Below are 13,263 nucleotides of genomic sequence, written 5' to 3'. Positions count from 1 at the left end.
TTTTAACCATTTTTCTTCACTAAGACCCCGAGCTATTATCCCCATGTTATCTGTCTTCATTATTCTGTAATATCCATTTCTTTATTCACTTTATTTCTATCCCATTGCTTCACACACTTCCTCAACTACATGTTTCACTCAGTAAGTTTTCACACACTCAGATAATTCAGAGTAGTACTGACTGAATTGATGGCCAATACTGTAAAAGGTCAATGAAAAAAAAAGTCTGGTAACTTGTTCATCAACAATAAAAAATATTTCCATACAATGATTTGTTCTGTCCTAAAAGGGAATGGTCACCCTGACACTGAGCGACATGAGGGTGACCAGACACTACCATGATGGCTGGACTCCGCAGAAAGAGTCATTTTTCTCCACACACACTGTCGGACTCTACAACATAATCTCAGTGCCAAGTAGAGGTATAACTCTGATCTGGGACAAACACACCCGCATCACCATAGAGCTGCAAGCAAAATGGAGGGTGAGTGATGAGGATTTTTTTAAATCTAGTAATTTATATATAATTTGTCACATTAAATTTGATCCTAAGTGTAAATCAGAAAATATCAGACACTGCTAATAACAAGGTTAAAAATTAATTTAAAATCCACATTTTGTTCAATTGGTTAATGTCTTCTAATTTTCTTTGAACTTTCTGCTAAAGTCAGCATCAGAAAATACACTATATTGAAGCATTGATCATTACTGATAGTCATCCTCCCTCCTTTTTTTAATTTCAAATGTAATGTATGCAGTGTAAGCATTCCTGTGGTTTGAATCCTCTCGGGGCGTTCCTACAATGTTTTGTGGCAAGGACAATTATCCTCCTCCCACTGCCTCTCCACAGGGATGCCCCAAGGCTCAGTGCTAGGGCCCCTTCTCTTCTCACTTTACACCACCTCACTGGGGCCATCATTTGCTAGCATGGCTTCTCTTACCACTGCTACATAGACGATACGCAACTCTACCTATCCTTCCTGCCAGACGACCCCACCGTCTCGGCGCAGATCACAGACTGTCTCTCGGACATATCTGCATGGATGAAGGCTCGCTACCTTCAACCTTCAACTTAAACCTCTCTAAAACTCTTGGTCATTCCAGCCAAGCAATCTATCTACCAAAACATCAAACTACAAATTGACTCCTCAACCATCACTTCAACCAGGATGGTGAGAAACTTGGGTGTTGTGATTGATGACCAGCTGTCCTTTTCAGACCATTTTGCTGCTGTCTCTCGGTCGTGCCGCTTTGCTCTATACAACATCAGGAAAATCAGGCCCTACCTCACTCAGTACGCCACCCAGCTTCTGGTTCAGGCCATGATTATCTCTCGCCTCGACCATTGCAATGCCCTCCTAGTAGGTCTTCCAGCTTGTGCAGTGAAACCCCTACAAATGGTTCAGATGTTTGTATGTTGTTCCTCAAATGTAAGTCGCTTTGGATAAAAGTGTCTGCCAAATGAGTAAATGTAAATGTAAATGTAATTTCGGAACTTTTCAAGACATTTTGACTTTTTAAACATCTCTCCTGCAGAACCAAGTGTGTGGCCTCTGTGGCAATTTTGACTCCAATGAGAGGAATGACCTAGCGATGAGTGGCTCATCAGGTATAGTGGTTTTCTCTTTATTCTATGAAGCAGTCAAATTTCTGTCTTGGTGGTCAAAATAACACCAACAATCTGTTTTTAGTGGCGTCCAGTCCTCTGGTGTTTGGCAACAGCTGGAAAGCCGCCACACCTCCTTGTTCTGATGTGACCTCTGAGATATTTCCATGCGAACGCAACTCCTACTGCTCAGCCTGGGCCCAGCGGCGCTGTATGATCCTTACAGGAGACAAATTCAGAGACTGCCATTTAAAAGTATGCATTTGACTTATTTAGCATTCCCCTAACACCAGGGCCAGCGTTTCAATTCCCGTGTAGGTCTTTTATTGCATTACATCTTGGAAGCAGGCTGGCATAGAAAGTAAGCAGACATCTTGAAGGGACTAAGATCATAAATGAACAAATGCCTTTGAGCTAAGAGTCACCACTAAACAATTTTATCTAAATCTACAAGCATATGATACAACAACTGTTTACAGAGAACCCTTTAAAGTGTTAAGCTGTATTCTGGATGTTCTACAACCCCCAGGTGGATCCAGAGCCCTACTACCATGCCTGTGTGCAGGAAGCCTGCTCCTGTGAGTTTGAAGGGAAGTTCCTGGGCTTCTGCACAGCCGTGGCAGCCTACGCGGAAGCCTGCAGTGACCAGGATGTGTGTGTAAACTGGAGAACACCTGATCTGTGTCGTAAGTTGCAGCCTCCCCAACATTTCAAGCATTAGTTTGAACTTAACTCTTAAGGCCGTTTCTTTTCAGATGGTGAGCAGGGAGGTAACATTAATGTTACATTTTAGAATAACTTCTAACTTAAACCCATAAAGAGAACGTCTTGATCGGACCGTTATGTCATGGCATTTTAACAATACTTTTTCAGCGGGCTATGCTAAGATTGCTAAAGATGTATTAGCTTTCTTGAATGATATGGCGCATACAGAACATTACGCACAATTTAAAAGTAAATAGCCAGTGTCATTTCACTGTTTAGAATTTAACATTCTTTATACAATTTACAAAGTGTGCAAAGTGTATAAATATTTAAGTATGTTTTTGTCACTACGCAGATGACGGACACTATGCAAGAGACATCACTATAGCCAACAATGGAATGATGAAGTGTTTTTATTACTGCAAAACGTAAAGTAATTTAAGCTGTGATCATTTTAATCTTAGCTGTTTACTGTGACTACTACAACGAGCAGGGTGAGTGTAGCTGGCACTATGAAGCATGTGGTGAGATGCTAACCTGCAGAGAAGGCAAATACATCCCTCACAAGCTGGAAGGTAACCACATTTTCTCAGTGTTATTTAAATTTAACAGCTGAACTTTTTTTTAGCCTTGACTTTATTAAAGCCTTGTGCCCATAAAATTAAATTGTTTGTTCTTGGAAAAGGCTGCTACCCCAGATGTTCGAAGGAGGCGCCATACTATGATGAAAACACTGGTGAATGCACCACATTGACAAACTGCACCTGTTATTTTAATGACACCGTTATCCAAGCTGGAGTAGTGTGGCAGAATCAATTTACTAAGTGGTAAGTTGGGCTATATATAATATTGTATATATATATATATGTGTGTATGTTTTTAAGGTGAACATTTCATTATTCGTTACATCATTATTGGACAACTGGATATTTTTTTCTCTCTTATATTAACCTCGTCAGCCGCTGTGAAAATGGAACAATTAAGTGTTGTAAGTATGATTTATATTCATGTACTGCTACATTTACTATTACTACATTCCTATTACCAGTAATACAAAAATATGATATCGACTTTGTGACAATTTAAATATTTTAGATTATAATATGAGCTTTTCACAGAACCTGTTTCTCAAAAACACCAGACCATAATTCCACCTATTCTTCAACAGCTCAATCATCAACTCCTGAACCAAAAACTTCCACCACACCTGCCTCAACTACCACTAAAACAACTGTGCCTTCCACCACCACTAAACTAACTGTGCCATCTACCACCACTAAACCAACTGTGCCTTCCACCACCACTAAACTAACTGTGCCATCTACCACCACTAAACCAACTGTGCCTTCAACCACCACTACATCACCTACAATCACCTCTACTCCAGTGACGACCATTACCAATCTGTCAACCGTGCTTTCTTCCACCTCTATAGCAACAACTACAACTGGTTTAACTACGACTGAAACATTATCAACAACAGCCCCCTTCATATCTACACCAGTGACGAATATTACCAATCTGTCAACTGTGCTTTCTTCCACCTCTACACCAACAACTACAAGTACTTCACCTACCACTGAAACAACTGTTCTTTCCAGCACCACTACAACAAACACTACAACTGATTTAACAACGGCTGAAACATCATCAACAACAGCCCCCTTCATATCTACACCAGTGACGAATATTACCAATCTGTCAACTGTGCTTTCTTCCACCTCTACACCAACATCTACAAGTACTTCACCTACCACTGAAACAACTGTTCTTTCCAGCACCACTACAACAAACACTACAATTGATTTAACAACGGCTGAAACATCATCAACAACAGCCCCCCTCATCTCTACACCAGTGACGAATATTACCAATCTGTCAACTGTGCTTTCTTCCACCGCTACACCAACAACTACAACTGGTTTAACTACGACTGAAACACTTTCAACAAATAACTCTACCACCACATCTACAACTAGAATGAGTACCACTTCAGTGACAACTGCTGCCTCAACACAGCTTACAATGATAACAAATGGCACAGAATCTACTGCAACTGAGCTACAGACTGAATCTCCTAGCACTCTGCTTACCACGTCATACACAACAGACACAACTAAGCCAACAACAAAACATACAGAGACAACAGCAACAACACTTCAATCAACAACCACCTTTGCAACCAATGCTACACCTACTGAAACCTCAGGTCCGACTGAACTAACGAGCACAGAAGTTTCCACTGAAACATTTACCTCTTCTACACATTCAACCACTCAACCTACCACCTCCTCCGAAGCAACAACAACAACAACTAAATCTACGCTGATGCCACCAACAACATTTACCACCAAGGTGGCTACAACCAATGCAACTACCACTGAACTGACGACAAGAACTGATGATGAACCAGGCACAACAATGACAACGTTAGAAATAACAAACCACACTTCAGTAGCCACCAACCCAACGGAGACTACAATAAATGTTGAAACGGAAACAGCAGTCACATCAACATTCCGCACCACACCTCTATGTGCGTCCTCTATTCTGCATATTACTCTTTTGTTCAATTATCCAAGATTTCAGTTCCATAAATTACCTAAATGTTTTTGTCTTTTCTGTGTTTACTATCTTCTGCTGTTGTGTTTCTCAAAGCAGTGTGTAGTGCGTGTAAAGACCTGAAGCGGAACAAAACCTGGTGTGATGGTGAGAAGTGGACAGAGGACTGCTACGATAAGTCCTGTAGAAATGGAACAATTGAGTCGACTCCAGTGGTTTGTCCAGAGTCTACAATTCCCATCTGCCCCAGACAACTGACCATAAAAGTGCAGGATGGATGCTGTGAAACATGGAAGTGTGACTGTAAGTGCATTCATGTCTGTCTCTGCCACTGGTCTTGTTAGAACCTCATTTATCCCTCCTTTTTTCACTTTTGTGTTTAAGAAACTCTCAGATTGGAAGGTTTGACCATATGATGGTACTAGAGGAAACATTAAGGGGTCACCAAGGTTATTACAATCAATCCTGTGGAGAACATAAATGTCTGTTGTAAGTTTTATACTTAGAAGGCATGATTTAAGAGATTATTGGATTACGAGTCCTCCTCCCTTTCTGGCGGGTATACCAGTGTATTTGCGCCTTCCATCAGGCGACGGGGAAAGCGTGGAGGTGTGCTGGTCAGATAGAAGGCTTACATTGCATCTACAGATATGACGTGTCCTTACAATGAATGCTACGCTCCTGCCGCATGGTGATTGCTGGAGGTGCGAGGCCGATGGCTCCGTCCCGTTCCGCCCATCTTGACAGTTACCTCTGAGACCGACCTGTTGACTCTGCCTCCTTATCCTATGCGGATTCGGTCCTGCAGAGGTGGTGTGGATTCATTGAACCTTCGCCCGCTGGATTGTGCGGCGCCTTTGGCCAGTGAGGATCGTACTCTTCTTTTGGCTCTGATTAATGTAAGATCGCTAGCTAACAAGACGTTTCTGCTGAATGACTTCTTCACTTCACGGGAGTTGGATTTTATGTTTCTGACAGAAACCTGTCTTCGTGCTGGTGAGTTCAATTCATTCTCAGAACTCCGAACTTTATTTACCAGTGACCCCTCTGTCCCCCTGTCTGCCCAGCTGTCTACCACCTTCTTTCTGACACAGTTAAGAAACTACATCCTGCAAACTGCCCCCTTGACAGTATTCCTGCACGCTTTTTTAAAGATGTTTTTAACACTGTTGAATCAAGCATTGTCACTTTGGTTAATACATCTCTCAGCTCAGGGTGTGTTCCAGCTGCTTTCAAACACACAGTTGTGCAACTGCATTTAAAAAGAAGAATCTGGATACTTCAATTCTCTCTAATTTTAGACACTAAGCTTCCCTTTTTGTCAAAAGTCTTGGAGAGAGTCGTTTTTAATCAACTCTTACTTACTTTTTAATGATCTTCTTTTAGCTGTTGACTCTGGAAACTCTGCTGTTTTAGTGTTTTTAGATTTGACTGCAGCCTTTGATATGGTTAATCACTCCATTCTCCTATCCCGACTCGAACAGTGTGTCGGCATTAGGGGCATAGCCCTCAAATGGTTCAAATCATATCTGGCGGATAAAAGTTTCTCTATTCACCTCGGTGAATTTTCTTCATCTGCTGCCCCTCTTTCTTGTGGGATCCCCGAAGGATCCATATTGGGCCCCATGCTTTTTTCACTGTACATGTTGCCATTGGCGTCCATTTTCAAAAAACACAATATCTCCTTTCATTGCTTTGCAGATGATATAAAAATCTATTTGTCCTTGCTTAACTGCCTGAGAGATCTTAAAATATGGTTGAATCAGAACTTTCTCGTCTGAATTAAAGTAAGACTGAGATTGTTGTGTTCGGCCGACCTGGGGATTTAAGTGCTTGTGTAGACGTTCTTGGTACTTTAGTAACATATAGTCGTCCATTTACCAAGAATCTAGGTGTGATCTTCGACAGTGCTTTTAAAGTTGAGAATGTTGGCCAAAATCAAGCCCTACCTGCCTAGCAAAGACTTTGAAAGTGTAATTCATACATTTATAACATCTCGACTAGACTACTGAAATTCTTTGTATCTTGGAGTAGACCAGTCATCTCTCCATCGTTTAGTTATGCCGCATTCAGACCAAATGTGAATTTTCTCCTTGCGATGCTTTCCTCGCGTGAGTACATTTGCTGCAAGTGTTCACATACAAGACGAGAAGGCAATTTTAAACACAACTTGCCATTACTACAGCTGTATGAACCCAAAGTAAACATTTTGCTGTGATTAAATAGAAATAAATAGATCAAAATGATGCCAAAATAACTACAACATGATGCAGATTTGTTAAACATATGAATTCATGCTTTGTCATGTCTGTCAGCAAGACAGCAGGACAACAACTTCTAAAATGTTTGTTTTCTGAATGGAGTTTGGATCGGTCAGGGCTATTCTATTCCGGTTTTTATATAAATATGAAGTTGTAGTCCGACAGAGCTAATGACACTCAACAACAGTGGAACCGGATGTGCACGGAAGCTAGCTGCTGAGAAGCTCCAGTGAAGATAAATCAACGTTGTAATCCCAAAAACTAAAGTAAAAAGCTAATTTAATAAAAGCAGTTAACTCTGAGCTCCTCCTGCGAGTAAACGGTGTAGTTTTCAGAGCAGAAGCCGGCCCCGCCCCCTTTGCGTCGCTTCGCGCCGCCCGACAGGAAGTCGCTGCTCTACGTGTCTTTGCATTGACTTTCTATGTAAACCCACCCACAAATGCTCGCTTCACTTTTGGTCTGAAAACACCTTAATTGGAACACTTTACCTGTTGAAATAAGAGTTGCCCGGACTCCTGACATTTTCATTGGCCTTCAAACAGAGTTGAGTAGTGACATTTTTTGACTTTTTTTCTACTGTTGTTGTCATGTATATTTGTTGTGTATTGTGGAAAGCACTTTGGTCAACTAGTGTTGTTTTTAAATGTGATAGATAAATAAACTTGAACTTGAATAGCCATCCATCCAATAGCTGTTGATATATTTCAGTCTGGACCAAAGTGGTGAATTGACAGACCGAGCCATGTGGCTAGCTAATTATTTTTTATATTATTTTTAATCTCTCCTACTTCCCCATTCTGTCCCAAGGTCGCTGTGAGCTATATGGGGATCCCCACTACATCTCTTTCCAAGGAGTAAACTTTAATTTCTTAGACGACTGCACCTACATCCTGATGGAGGAGCGGTCACCACTCCATAATCTGACCATTGCTGTTGACAACTTCGACTGTGTGCCAGGCATCGAAGGCTCCTGTGCTAAAGGCATCATCCTGAAATATCAGAACAGTACTGCTACACTCACTATCAATCCAGATTTGTTTGCAGTACAGGTAGGATATAATGCAGCTTTCAATTTATTTATAGTATGTCATGTCACTGTGTACATATTTGGCAACATAGATGCTGAGAATCATTTTCTGTGATGTAGGATATCTTTACATAAAGCTATTTAAGGCTGCCATACACTATAGAAAGGATAAGACAGTTGGTTTGATACTTATCTAATCTGCCCTAGGCCACTCTGAACAACGCCGCCATAAAGCCGCCATATGAGACACCTGGGTGGAGGTTTGAGACCACGGGGTACATGGTGTCTATCTACCTCCCAGAGATCCGCTCTTATGTCTCCCTCAGTCCGTATTATACCCTGGTGGTCAGTCTAGCCATGGAGCACTTCCTCAACAACACCCAAGGACAATGTGGTGGGTAATGGATTGAAAGGGAGGGTCCACCTGTGTTAAGTGCATGCTGTATATCCAATTTCACAGTATGTGTTGTCTGTGTAGAGTGGATTTCCAGGTAATGCAAAACAACCTTTATTTGTAAATCTATTATCTTTATCTCATCTGTCACTCTTCTGTCTGCTGCTTTGCTGAATTAGCTTGTAGGCTAACATACGCAAAAAGTGTGTTAATCTTGAAGCTGCATTAAAAAATTCTGACCAATACAGGGCAGAATGAAACAGCAATTCAAATCTGCACCTTTTGATATCAAATTTCTGAAAACACTTAGACCAGCTGGTTGTGTGGCAATAACTTAGATTTTAAAATAGATCTTCTTCATCAGATGATTTAAATATATAATGTTATGGGAATGTTTTTCTTACTTGCTGTATATTTAGGAATTTGTGCTGAGCCAATTCTTTTGTGGACCATGAGGGTGCCAGCTATAGTTAAGATATATGAGATGCTGCCATCCTGACTGTTAAAACTAATGCATAGCTTGGAATGAGTGTTTGTCAATTAAAATCTGTGTATAATAGACTTTAAATCAGACATGAGTGGATTTCCAGGTAATGCAAAACAACATTTTTTGTAAACCTATTATCTTTATCTCTTCTGTCTGCTGCTTTGCTGAATTAGCTTGTAGGCTAACATACGCAAAAAGTGTTAATCTTGAAGCTGCATTAAAAAATTCTGACCAATACAGGACAGAATGAAACAGCAATTCAAATCTGCGAGTGTTTGTCAATTAAAATCTGTGTATAATAGACTTTAAATCAGACATCTTCTTTTGCTGAAGCTTACCTCTCAATCTACCCTCCAGGTGTATGTGGCGTTGGATCATGTGTCCGTAAAGGAGGCCAGATTGAGGACGACAGCTGCTGTGATAAGACGGCCTATGACTGGGTTTATCCTGACCCGCTGAAGCCAGCCTGTGCTTCTGCACCAAGGAACGTACCTTGTCACCCAGTAACCACTCCCCCAGTAACCACCCCCCCACCCACTGTTACCACCTCCACCACTGTTACCACCTCCTGTCCTGGGAGCCGACTATGTGAGCTGCTAAACCATCCGTAAGCTGCACGAACACACACAGGCCTTGTGAGGGAATAGGTGATAGAATTGGGAATATGTGTTTGTTTGTACATATGTACTACAGTTGTACTGTAGGTCATAAAAGCAAATCTCTCTATGTTTTGAGTTGTCTATTCCTGAACTACTGAATAAAAAAATGTATCTATCTTATCTCTTCTGTTTCCTCAGAGTCTTTTCAGAATGCAGGACGTATGTGAATCTGATCCTTAAGAAGAGCAACTGTGAGTTTGATTCATGCAGGAGTGGCCCTTGTTCTTCACTAGAGCAAGCTGCTGACGAGTGCAAAAATGCTGGTTTCTGTGTTGACTGGAGAAATCTAACTAATGGAAGGTGTGGTAAGTATTTTTTATTCTCTGTAAAGCAAAGCCAGTCAGACCGTGGACAGATTATTGTCTTGTTTGTTTGCACAACAAGACAATAAATTCCTCCTTAAAATGCACTGTTTCAGATGTGCCGTGTCCAGAAGGATTGGTTTTCAGAGAATGTCAAAACAAGCTGGATGACGTCTGCGATGGAAGGTTTGTAATCATCCAAGCACTTGTTAGGACATTTGTTTCAAGATTTCCTGTCCTGTAAAGATTTTCCCCATTTCTCTTTCTTTTCTGGTTTGGCTGTACAGAACACTTTATCCAGGAGCCGTCCTCGAGAAGAACGCCATAGGCTGTTTCTGTCCCAGCGGCCAGTCCAGGGCAGGACCGTACTCAAACATCTGTGTGTCTGACTGTCCGTGTGAGTAACATGTCCTACAGTAGACCCACCTAGACACACTTTGCTTGATATCTTATGCAGTGCAATACTTTTTGATGCACTGGCAAAGCTTCTTATTTACAGAACGTGTGCAAAAGATATACATTTAAATATGTAGTTATAAATGGGGTTAATGTAGTGTTTGTTTTCTTGTCCACCAGATTGTAAAGGACCACTTGGTGAGCCCAGACTGGTAAATATCTCTTTCTCATCAGTGCGAAGATAGTAATAAATCTGACTCTAGACTGGATTCTAGATTTTAAGAAAGTATTTCCATACATGTCTTCCAGCCTGGTGAGGTGTGGCAGTCCGGCTGTAACCTGTGTACGTGTAACAACCAGACTCGGACAGAGGAGTGTCTTCCAAAACCTCCTGAGCCAGCTCCCGTATGTAGCCCTGATGCTGTATTGGTAAACACCTCTTGCTGTGGTGATCAGACTTGTGGTAAGAACTGGACTCGCCTTTTCATGTACAAATACTATGGGCCCGATTTACTAACATCCTGAATAAAGAGTACTGAATTGCGTGTGCATTCTAAAATATTGCACATGCAATTGTAGTATCTGTTATGGGTGATTTGCTAAGAATTATTGCGTAGATGACAACAGGAGCAAACACAATGGAGGTGGGAGTATTTAAATGAGGGTTTTGCGTGTTTTAATGTTTTCCGTCGTGGAGAGTCAGGAGGGAAAGCAGCCACTGCGTAAAAACCACTGAGTACTTGGGACAGCACACCTAAAAAACTGCTTTGCGAAACCCCAGCAGAAACAGCTACAGTATGCTGGAATGCCCAGATGTGAGGAAATGCCAGCAGATTGTGCTTCATCCAGCCAGATGAAACAATCACTGACCGTCCGCACTATGCCCGGTCGCTCCGTTACCTATTGTCCCTGGCCAAGTACGCCCCAACGCCCCATTCCCTCTCTTATATCTACAATGGATTGTGGCAATAGCAGCCCTCTCTGCGCAACACTTGGTGGTTTGCACCTCCCTTTCAAATGTATTAAATAAATAGCACTCACTTGAAATTTACGTTTAGGCTTGTTAGATCACATTGAGTGTGGTAAATAAAGGCAATTGCATGTTACCCTCCCATTACTTTGCACAATAAAATTGAAATGTCCCAAATTGCATTTTCATTAAGGCAAAAGTAGAGCAACAGGCGCTATCTTGCACTTTTGAAAGACGTCATTGCGCGTGCACACGTTAGTAGAATAACCCCACGTGTTAATCTGCTGGTGATCAAGTTTGCACACATTGTTACTCACGCAAACCTTTAGTAAATCTGGGCCTATGTACCTAGACACTTATTACTACATGTGTTATTTTTCAGTTGAGAAGACATGCAGATATCATGAAAAAACATACAAGGTATGTTGTGTCCAATCTCATTATTATAATCTTTACATAAGGAAGAAAAGTGTTTCTTCTCCTTTAGAGAAAAAGTGCATTTTGGATTTAAATGAATCACTGTACTGTTAAGTGTCTTGTCGTGATATCTATCTTTGTGTGTGTAGGTGGGAGACAGATGGAAGGATGCTGCCCATTCCTGCATTTCATTCAGTTGCAGCAAAGAGGGTATTAAGACTGAGACTAGAGTCTGTCCAACAGAAAACTGTCAGGAGGTACACACCCTAGTAACATCTTACCTCCTCATTATGCAGAAATAACTTGTTACTGCATTTCCCACCAGCTAAAGAATGGTTTACAATGAAAATAGATTGGAAGTATTACGTAGAGCTGCTCCAGGGGGCTATAGCTTTTATTGAAATTACAAATTGGAACAAAAATTTCTCATTGGGTGTGGAAAGAAAAAGTAGAACAATAACCATTTGATCTTGTGCTGTTTATTTATTCACCAGGAGGACAGAATTTGGGATGACGAGCACTGCTGCTTTACATGTACGTTAAGTCAAAATCAAAATACTGAAGTCATTTACAACTGCTGACTTTGTCACATTAACTTTCTTTCAGTCTGTAGAGTTTTGACATTTTAGTTTTAACAATTTTCAATATTCAAATGTTGGATGTTTAATATTTGACTCTATAAAGGGGGAAAATATCTTCAAATTTGTCGCTCACACTCGCATGACGCTCACATATTAATTTCCCCTAACTCCAGGTATCCAAAGCTGTGCTCCGAAGGTGACCAGTATTAACGTCACCGTAGACAACTGTACCACCATCATGCAGATGCCTGCGTGTCAGGGCCAATGCATGTCTGAACCCAGGTGAGAAGAATTATACCTGATCACTGATCAGCAGTAACATTAACACATTTTGAAGATTAGTGTTCAGTGAGAACTCAACAATAGATGCGTTTCATTGTCTCTTTGACAAGAAGAAACTTTCCTGAATTTTTACTTTCCCCACTCGCTCCCACTCTCCTCCCCTCCGGTACTGTCACTGCAACAGGGTCGTGTTACAGGGTGACCTGCAGGTGCAGCAGAAGCACAGATGCTGTCGGGAGCGGAGCTCCGAGAGGAGATCTGTGACCCTGCAATGCTTCGACCTCACGACCAGATTCTTCTCTTACAGGCATGTCACCAGCTGTGAGTGCAGAGGCTGTGGTGACCAGTGCTGAAAAGTACTGACGGCACAAGCCAGAACCAAGAATAAACAATGCTGTAATGTGTCCATTAGATTTCCAAATCAAATTCTAATGTATTCAGATTTTATAGATTTCTAATAAGAAAATAAAATTAATAATTTACTAATCTCCAGTTTGTAGTATGTATCTTCTTTCTGTGCAGTTCACACCTTTTCACCCTAAGTATATATTGGCAGCCACACTGCTCCGGCTGTGATCACTCCTATTCCCAAGTCTTCCAGAAGTTAAAGGGTT

General features: G+C 41.3%; 1 protein-coding gene across 1 annotated transcript in view; it reads left to right on the top strand.

The window, feature by feature from the left end:
* Nucleotides 1–13,141, top strand: part of LOC123985207 (mucin-2-like) — a 29,737-nt gene extending 16,596 nt beyond the window's left edge. The window contains exons 24-44 of the mRNA XM_046072651.1: nt 1,537–1,609; nt 1,692–1,861; nt 2,136–2,292; nt 2,776–2,886; nt 2,997–3,138; nt 3,271–3,299; nt 3,480–4,847; nt 4,973–5,176; nt 7,942–8,183; nt 8,369–8,555; nt 9,400–9,649; nt 9,840–10,006; nt 10,120–10,189; nt 10,291–10,400; nt 10,580–10,611; nt 10,709–10,862; nt 11,752–11,789; nt 11,936–12,043; nt 12,281–12,320; nt 12,541–12,649; nt 12,834–13,141. Coding sequence (XP_045928607.1) covers nt 1,537–1,609; nt 1,692–1,861; nt 2,136–2,292; nt 2,776–2,886; nt 2,997–3,138; nt 3,271–3,299; nt 3,480–4,847; nt 4,973–5,176; nt 7,942–8,183; nt 8,369–8,555; nt 9,400–9,649; nt 9,840–10,006; nt 10,120–10,189; nt 10,291–10,400; nt 10,580–10,611; nt 10,709–10,862; nt 11,752–11,789; nt 11,936–12,043; nt 12,281–12,320; nt 12,541–12,649; nt 12,834–13,002 — 3,930 coding nt within the window. The 3' untranslated portion in view covers nt 13,003–13,141. The remainder of the gene's footprint in view (nt 1–1,536; nt 1,610–1,691; nt 1,862–2,135; nt 2,293–2,775; nt 2,887–2,996; nt 3,139–3,270; nt 3,300–3,479; nt 4,848–4,972; nt 5,177–7,941; nt 8,184–8,368; nt 8,556–9,399; nt 9,650–9,839; nt 10,007–10,119; nt 10,190–10,290; nt 10,401–10,579; nt 10,612–10,708; nt 10,863–11,751; nt 11,790–11,935; nt 12,044–12,280; nt 12,321–12,540; nt 12,650–12,833) is intronic.
* The last annotated feature ends 122 nt before the right edge of the window (nt 13,142–13,263 follow it).

This window comes from Micropterus dolomieu, linkage group LG16, assembly GCF_021292245.1.
Source record: "Micropterus dolomieu isolate WLL.071019.BEF.003 ecotype Adirondacks linkage group LG16, ASM2129224v1, whole genome shotgun sequence".
NCBI classification, from domain to species: domain Eukaryota; kingdom Metazoa; phylum Chordata; class Actinopteri; order Centrarchiformes; family Centrarchidae; genus Micropterus; species Micropterus dolomieu.
The sequence above is the reverse complement of the archived record's forward strand: the minus strand, read 5'-3'. Positions and strand labels throughout refer to the sequence as shown.